Source organism: Primulina eburnea, unplaced genomic scaffold (assembly GCF_022965805.1).
Source record: "Primulina eburnea isolate SZY01 unplaced genomic scaffold, ASM2296580v1 ctg494_ERROPOS2378751, whole genome shotgun sequence".
Classification (NCBI taxonomy): domain Eukaryota; kingdom Viridiplantae; phylum Streptophyta; class Magnoliopsida; order Lamiales; family Gesneriaceae; genus Primulina; species Primulina eburnea.
The window spans coordinates 17,004-26,182 of NW_027331298.1; the positions used below are offsets into that span (position 1 = coordinate 17,004).

Genomic DNA, 9,179 nt, shown 5'->3' on the forward strand with positions numbered 1-9,179 from the left:
TCCTAGCATACCACAACATAAAACCCAAATTGTACAAACGTTTCAAAACAACAGTGTTCGCTCTACGACACACACGACCCAAAATATGGCAATTGACATCAAACTGTTTCCTACGACTTCTAGTTAGCTCGAGTGCCTATCGACATGAAACGTAACCTCAAAAAAAAACACTCTTAACATCATTACTAACATACCCGTACGCAGCAACAATCGCCCGTCGATTTCCAACGAAGCCTGCAACTTAAAACTTCAAGAACGTATCAATAACATAATTTTCTGAAAATTTCAGTTTGCGCAGTCGCACGGAAAATATCATAACTCACTCATTTTTCGTCCAAAAATTTCGAATCATATATCAAATCGAAGGTATCAAAAATTTCTACGTTTTTGCCGTTGAAAGTTTTCCCAAAATATGAACAGAAAAATCGCAGTTTTGACATGAACAGTAAAAACGAGTTTCAGATCTAAAAATTTTCCTTCGAAATCGATCCGATTCATGATCCGCTCAAACTACTATCATCATGTTGCGACTTTGATTGTTGCACTCCCAAGAGCAGGTTGTCCACAAGTAGTATAATTCGATGAGTCCGAATATCGTATCCACAGGAAAGCTAAGGTAATTACAAGTCCACTACAATGTCTTTTTGTTTTTGTTTTTGTTTCTTTTTAATTTTAATTGAATCTTTAATGGGTAAATTTTAATTGTTCAAATTTAAATTTAAGTAGTTGAGATTAAAGGATCCACTCTTGGTATTTTAATAAAGTTAACATTAACGAACAATATTGAAATCCACTTAATAAAATGGTTCCAATATATTAAATAATCATATTTATATTATGTTATAAATTATAATCTTATAAGTACATAATATATACCAAAACTTATAAATGTGGTCAAGTATTTATTGTGCTATATATATTTGTAAACACTAAATCAAGGTTCCCACTTTAAATGGTTGGTAAAACCAAACAAACATTTAAATGGTACCAATAAATTAATACTATAATATATTCATATATAATAAATCAAGGAATCCAAGTTAAATGGTTGGTAAAACCAAACTAACATTTAAATGGTTCCAAGAATTTAATATTATAATATATTTATATATAATAACTCAAGGCATCCATTTTAAATGGTTGGTAATACCAAACTAACATTTAAATGGTTCCAAGAATTTAGTGTAACATATAGCAACAATAAATCAAAACTCCCACTTATAAGTAGGGTATAAAAATGCTTAAAAAAATAAATATAACATAAACAATAAATAATGATTAAATAATATAAAACATAGATTCTTACCTTATAATAACCTTATTATCATGCCAAGAGCTTCACCTTATCATCTCAACTTTAGGAAGTTAGCTATTCATTATTCAAAGTGTAAAACTTTGAATATGAAATTAACATGCTAATTATATTTAAATGAAGAAATAAAAGAAAAATATAGAGAGAAATATTATGAACTCAAAGATTTGTTCATAGAATGAGGGATATCTCAATACATTACAATGCACCCCTATTTATAGCCAAATTTGGGGAGACAACCACAAATAAAATATTATTTTTTACACATAAGTCTTCATTGGTGTTCCAAGAAATTAATATTATATTGCACATCACTTTTGACAAGCATCTTCTCCGAATTTTCTTCTTCACATAAAATGAAACATGTGGATAATTGAGTTGTCTAGTTGTGGTATTTTTTTCAGAATATTTGACCAAGTAGTTTGAGAGATATGGTCAAAATACTAGAGCATGGTAAAACTGCCACTCCTTCGGTAACTTTAATTGTTGCTTAATTTGATCCCAATTGTGAGAGGATTTTTATCTCATGCTTGCCACCAATATTGTAGATATTAACATCAACTTTCTACAGGTCCAAGAATCATCTTAATCCCATTTGCAACGCCAAGGTTATTCTTGTTTTATCGAACCTGTAAAAATAGTAAAAACTTATAATTACACAACAACTTATATTTTATACAATTTATTATAAAACATATAATATTTAAAAATTTAATAAAACAAAAACTATATATTTATATTATAAAACATTTAATTAATGTACAATTTTTATGTTTATCACACCTCCCAACCAGCTTATTGCTAGTCCCTAGCAATTTAAGCGTTAATAGCAATACAAAACATATTGATTAATTTAAATAGAAATGTAATCAGAACTATCTAAGTGTTTAAATAAAATTTGAAAACTGTCAAAGTTATATCAAGATCATCATAATTATAATTTATGAAATAATTTGAGATGATTAATTCAAAGCTTATTTTAGGTAGTTAAATGTACACGGCCTTCAGAAATTCCTAGTAAGAGTCTCAACTCCATATCCTCACAGGTTAATAAATGTTTCAATTTATGGCAACGATTTCTCTCATGGAGTTGGAATACAGATAAATGCTCAGAAAAATGGTTTACAGAATGCAGACAGACAAACGAGCCAAACTAATCAAAAGATAGAAAATCAATTGATTTAAAATCCAGTTGTTCTTATTATATTTTTTTTTCCTGATTTTTTATTTTTTTTACATCATGGAATCAGACTAAGTTTATGCTTTTTGACCACATATTTATTTAATTTGTACAATGTATTTCTCTCTTTCTTTTTTTATTTTTTTTTTTTATTTTTTTATTCTTATGAGAGAAAAATGGGTCGCAGCATATAACTTAAAAATTACATAGATCTTCAACATCTTTCTTTTTGTATTTTTCTTTTTTTTTTCAGGAAATATATATTTTTTTTTTCAAAATAAGAACTCAAGATCTAAACAATAGATAGTCTCTCTCATGATCAATAAAGGCTCGAAAGCTGTTTTCTCAGTCCTCTCCACTCACTCACAAAATATGTGTGAGTTCAAAAATTTTAGGCACTCTTATAAGGTATATCTTGGGCCATATACTTTACTACCTAATTTTATCACAATGGTTAATCACTCAAAAAGATTTCATAAATCATATTTTTATATTGATCAGAATATTAAAAATGACCTTTTTTCAAATAAAATTTAAACATTCTTAAATAGATTAATGCATGTTCTAATTTAAATCTTTCAAATATGTAATGTATGACATTTTTGCAAAAAATTACTAAGGTACAAACAATAAACATGGTTTTATTTTAAAATAATATTTAATTTTTTTTTAATTTGTTTTTTTTTTTTTTTTTATATGTGTTCTCCCCCCAATCAGAATATGACATTGTCCCTAATGTCAAAATAGCTATTAATAAAGAGTACATAATGAAAGAGATATCACCTGGAACTTTATTGAAGATAACAAACTGAAACAAACGCAAACCAATCCACGACTTTTGAATCAATGATCCAACTTCCTTTTCTTACTGCTTGATTGCGACCAATTGATCTTTGTTATCATCGGATCAGGCTTATGAACAAAAGCTTCCAAATCATCAATTAATTGATCGGCAGTCGAAGCACAGATGAGCATCCGTCGTGAATTTTCTGAAATGAAATTCTGTTCCACAGCTTTATCAAGAAATGTCAACAAACTGTCATAATAATTATTGATATTCAACAAGCCCACGGGTTTATTATGGATATTAAGTTGTGCCCAAGAAACAGTGTGAAAAATTTCTTCTAATGTACCAAAACCACCTGGTAGTGCGATAAAAGCATCAGAATTTTCAATCATTTGAGTGATTCTTTCATACATAGAAGAAACTTTTAATTCCTCCCCAATCGTAACACCTGTAATATTTCCTTCAGCTAAAGCTATAGGAATAATACCCAATACCTGACTACCTCCAAGATGAGCAGATGTTGAAACAGATCCCATTAACCCAATATTACCTCCCCCATATACCAAGTGAATTTTTCTCTCAGCCAATATCTTTCCAAGATTATTCGCTGCTTCTACAAACACTTCATTTTTTCCAGGACTCGACCCACAAAATACACAAATATTTTTCAATGTTTGTGCAGAGGATCCAGTCATGTTTTTACTTTCCTTTTTTTTTTTCTGCGAAAGTAGAAAGAAAGATGAGAGATTTTATAGGGGTAATATGTTATCATGACAAAACTATGGGTCACAGCTGTAAACAGAATAAATAGTAAAAAAATAATGACACACATGCTTATAAACAGTAGTGTGATTGTGGCTCACAATTTTCCTCTGGTTTTACGTCCAGAAACGGCTTCAACGCCTTCTATGAGTCGAGGATATGCTTCCCATCCAATTTTCTTATAAATTGGCAAACATGGTCTTTTTTAGTCAGATTCCCAAGACTATGACGCTCATCTTGAAATTGTTTCCATAAACGGAGAAGTTCAATATGCACATGTCCACTAGAATGCGTCTCAAGAGTCAATAAGATGTTATCTAAAGACTCCTTACTCAGCCCATTCTTAATGAAATCAATTTTATCTTCTCTGTTATTGGAAACACATCCCAAAGATCTGCATCGTTTGTCACAAGTCCATCTTGCACACTTATGACAAACCCCTAAACTTTTGGCCCTTCGTTTTTTCGCATAAGTGCTTTTTCCTAATCCAGGCAAATACCGAATAAGCAATGATTGTGGAACTTCTCCTCCTAATCGGACCTTAGCTTCTATTACAAGACGAATATCTTCTGGAATTCCTTTTTGCATTAGTAATCTCAATCTTTCACACCTTCCTGCATAAATTTTTCTTAGAACATTTTCAGAAACAGAGGGAAAATATTTACAAATTTTTGAGAGAATTTCATCCATTTTGAAAAGAAAAGAAATGATTTTTTTTTTTAAATTTTTGTATCAGCAATTGTGGGAAACTGATTTAACCGACTATGAGAGTCACGGAGTACCGTTATCCGCCATTTAACCGGGAAAATAAAAAGATTAAGAAAACCTGAAATAAAAACAAACAATAATCAAATGCAACACAAAAAAAAAAATCAAGGATCAGAAAGGGAAATAAACTCTTCTTGAAAGATTTCATTTTCCAAAAATGGTTTAAGCCTTTGTCCATTCACTTTAAAAACATCACCATTTTTAGGATTTTCAATATCCACAGCTCCATAAGGATACACATGCTTTATAACATATGGGCCTGTCCATCTTGATCGTAATTTTCCTGGGAATATGTGATATCGAGAATTATAAAGCAAAACTTTTTTACCAATCTCAAAAGATTTTCTAAGAATTGTTTTATCATGAAATGATTTGATTTTTGCTTTATAAATCCTTGAATTCTCATACGCATCATTTCTGAGTTCATCAAGTTCATTAAGTTGCAATTTACGCAATTTGTTGGCATCATCCATGCTTGAATTTAAAGTTTTTATCGCCCAATAAGCTTTATGTTCCAATTCCACAGGCAAATGACAATGTTTTCCATAAACCAACCTATAGGGAGACATATTCAATGATGTTTTAAAAGCTGTTCGATATGCCCACAGTGCATCATTAAGTCGCAGAGACCAGTCTTTTCTATTTGAGTTAACAGTTTTTTCCAAAATTTGCTTTATCTCCCTATTAGCTAATTCAACTTGTCCATTTGTTTGAGGATGATAAGGAGTTGTTACTTTGTGAGTAATACCATATTTTTTCATTAATGAAGCAAATGGTTTATTAACAAAGTGAGTTCCCCCATCACTTATCATAGCTCGAGGAATTCCGAATCTACTAAAAATATTTTCTTTCAAAAATTTGATGACGATTTTATGATCATTTGTTCGACATGGAATTGCCTCTATCCATTTGGAAACATAATCAACTGCAACTAAAATATACAAGTATCCAAACGACGGTGGAAAAGGTCCCATAAAATCTATTCCCCAACAATCAAATATTTCAATTTCAATGATAGGATTCAAAGGCATCATGTTTCTTTTTGAAATCGCACCCAATTTTTGACAATTTTCACAGATCTTGCAGATTTCGTGGGTGTCTTTAAACAAAGTGGGCCAATAAAATCCACACTGCAAGATTTTTGCAGCTGTTTTCTTTGAAGAAAAATGTCCCCCGCATGCTTCTGAATGACAAAATTTAATGACACTACTTACCTCATTGTCGGGTATGCAACGTCGAAAAATTTGATCCGGACAATACTTGAACAGATACGGATCATCCCAATAAAAGTTTTTTACCTCATTCAAAAATTTTCTTTTATCTTGGGAACTCCATTGCGGTGGCATTTTTCCTGTCACAAGAAAATTTACTATGTTAGCAAACCAAGGTGTAGTAGTAACTGAAAATAGATGTTCATCAGGAAAATTATCGTTAATTGGTGTCATTTCAAAAGATGATCCTGTTACTAGTCTCGATAAATGATCGGCTACGACATTCTCGGTTCCTTTTTTATCTTTGATTACAATGTCAAATTCTTGGAGCAACAAAATCCATCGTATCAGTCGTGGCTTTGCATCCTGTTTGGTCAACAAATATCTAATAGCAGAATGATCAGTAAACACGATAGTTGTTGATCCAATCAAATAAGAACGAAATTTATCTAATGCAAATATTACAGCAAGTAGCTCTTTTTCAGTTGTGGAGTAATTCATTTGAGCATTGTTTAAAGTTCTACTTGCATAATATATCACATAAGGCTTACCGTTTCTTCTTTGACCCAATACTGCACCGACTGCATAATCACTCGCATCGCACATGATTTCAAATGGTAAAGACCAATCAGGAGGTTGCATGATAGGAGCTGATGTTAAATGTCGAATGATTTTATCAAAAGCATTTTGACATTCTTGAGTCCACTCAAATGCACTGTCTTTTGTTAAGAGGTTACAAATGGGTTTAGAGATTAAACTAAAGTCCTTTATAAACCTCCTATAAAATCCAACATGTCCCAAAAATGAGCGAATTTCTTTAATGGTTTTTGGAGGGGGTAAATTGGCAATGACATCAACTTTTGCTTTATCGACTTCAATTCCATGAGATGACACGACATGTCCCAAAACAATTCCAGAAGTAATCATGTAATGACATTTTTCCCAATTTAAAATACGACCTTTTTCCTCGCATCTTTTTAAAACTTTTTCCAAATTTTCAAGACAATTATCAAATGTATTCCCAAAAACAGTTAAATCATCCATAAAAATTTCCAAACAATTTTCAACCATGTCGCAGAAAATGCTTAGCATACATCTTTGAAATGTTGCTGGGGCATTGCATAAACCAAATGGCATCCTTCTGAATGCAAATGTTCCAAAAGGACATGTGAATGTAGTTTTTTCTTGATCTTCGAGTGCAATGGGAATTTGATAATAGCCTGAATATCCGTCAAGAAAACAGTAGTAGGGATGACCTGCTACTCTTTCTAAAATTTGATCCAAAAATGGTAATGGAAAATGATCTTTTCTAGTGGCGTCATTTAATTTTCTATAATCAATACACATCCGCCAACTAGATGGGACTCGACTTGTTAACAATTCACTTTTTTCATTTTTTATCACTGTGATGCCAGATTTTTTTGGAACTACTTGTGTTGGGCTTACCCACTTACTATCAGAAATAGGGTAGATAATTCCAACATCAAGTAGTTTGAGAACTTCAGTTTTCACAACATCTTTCATGTGTGGATTTAATCTCCTTTGTGGTTGTTGAGATGTTTTTGCATTTTCTTCTAAGTGAATTTTGTGTGTGCAAATTAGTGGATTAATGCCCTTAAGATCTTTTAGTGTCCAACCAATTGCATTTTTATGTCTTTTAAGCATATCAACTAATTTACCTTCTTGATTACTTGAGAGTTTGGAAGAAATTACCACCGGATATGTTTCATCTTCTCCAAGAAATGCATACTTCAATTCTTCTGGCAAGGGTTTTAACTCCAATACTGGTGGTTCGTCTTTGTTCTCATATTTTTCATCAAATTCTTTCTCTGATCCTGGTAACGAGTGATACCTGAAAAAATCGTCAAGATCAATTTCAATATTTTCTTTAACAGTTTCAATTGAACAAATATCTAATTGATCACGAGTACTCCCTTCTTGAATGTTTTCTTCCACTAGAGTTTCAATAAGATTTTCATCTTCACTTTCATCTCCTTTGTCATGTGGTTGCTTACAAAGATTAAAAACATTGAGCTCCAAGGTCATGTTACCAAATGACAACTTCATTATTCCATTCCTGCAATTTATAAGAGCATTAGAAGTTGCTAAAAATGGACGACCTAAAATTACAGGAATTGCATTACAAGCTTCAATAGGTTGTGTATCTAAAACTATGAAATCGACAGGATATACAAAGTTATCAACTTGGACCAACACGTCTTCTACCATACCTCTTGGCACTTTAACAGATCTATCAGCAAGTAAAAGTGTTACCGAAGTAGGTTTTAACTCGCCTAGATTGAGTTCTTGATAAACTGAATATGGAAGTAAATTCACACTAGCTCCAAGGTCAAGCAAGGCTTTTTTAATCTTTCGTTCTCCAATAATACACGAAATAGTAGGACAACCAGGGTCTTTGTATTTCAAAGCATTATTATTTTGAATGATTGCACTTACTTGTTCGGCTAAAAATGCTTTCTTTTTCACATTCAATTTTCTTTTCACAGTGCACAAGTCTTTCAAAAATTTGGCATATGATGGTACCTGTTTTATTGCATCTAATAAAGGAATATTAACTTTTACTTGTTTAAAAATATCATATATATCAGAATTCAAATTTGATTTTTTTGTATTTTTCAATGCATGAGGGAATGGTGGTGACACTGTCTGTTGAACCTCCTCTTCGCAAGTTATGGGTTCCACTTCCTTACCCTTTGGAGTTGATTTATCATCATCTTCACAAGGTTCAAGAATGGATTTTTCCACAACCTTACCACTTCGAAGGGTAATAACAGATTTTACCTGATCCATCGGTTGAGTTCCAGAAGTTCCAATTTGTGTATGATGATCCTTGGGATTAGGCAGAGGTTGTGAAGGAAATTTACCTTTTTCATGAACATTAAGTGCAGATGCAAATTTAGCAAGAGTATCTTTCAAGTCTGTCATGGTTTGAGCAGTTTGAGTATTGATAGACTCTTGCTTTGCAATGAAAGAATTCAATGTATCTTCCAAATTTCTTTTCGGCGGAGGAACATAAGGTGCATAATTTTGAAAATTTTGTTGATTTTGAAAATGTGGTTGCGGAAATTGTGCAGCATTATCATTCCTCCAACTAAAATTTGGATGATTTCGCCAACCTGGATTGTAATTTTGAGAAAA

General features: G+C 31.8%; 1 protein-coding gene across 1 annotated transcript; it reads right to left on the reverse strand.

The window, feature by feature from the left end:
* Positions 1 to 4,181: 4,181 nt before the first annotated feature.
* Positions 4,182 to 8,966, reverse strand: LOC140821250 (uncharacterized). Its single transcript, XM_073181678.1, has 3 exons — positions 7,378 to 8,966; positions 4,994 to 6,903; positions 4,182 to 4,682 (listed from the first exon to the last, which is right to left on the reverse strand). Exons 1-3 carry the CDS (start codon positions 8,964 to 8,966, stop codon positions 4,186 to 4,188), a joined length of 3,996 nt encoding a protein of 1,331 aa, XP_073037779.1. The 3' UTR covers positions 4,182 to 4,185.
* Positions 8,967 to 9,179: the final 213 nt, after the last annotated feature.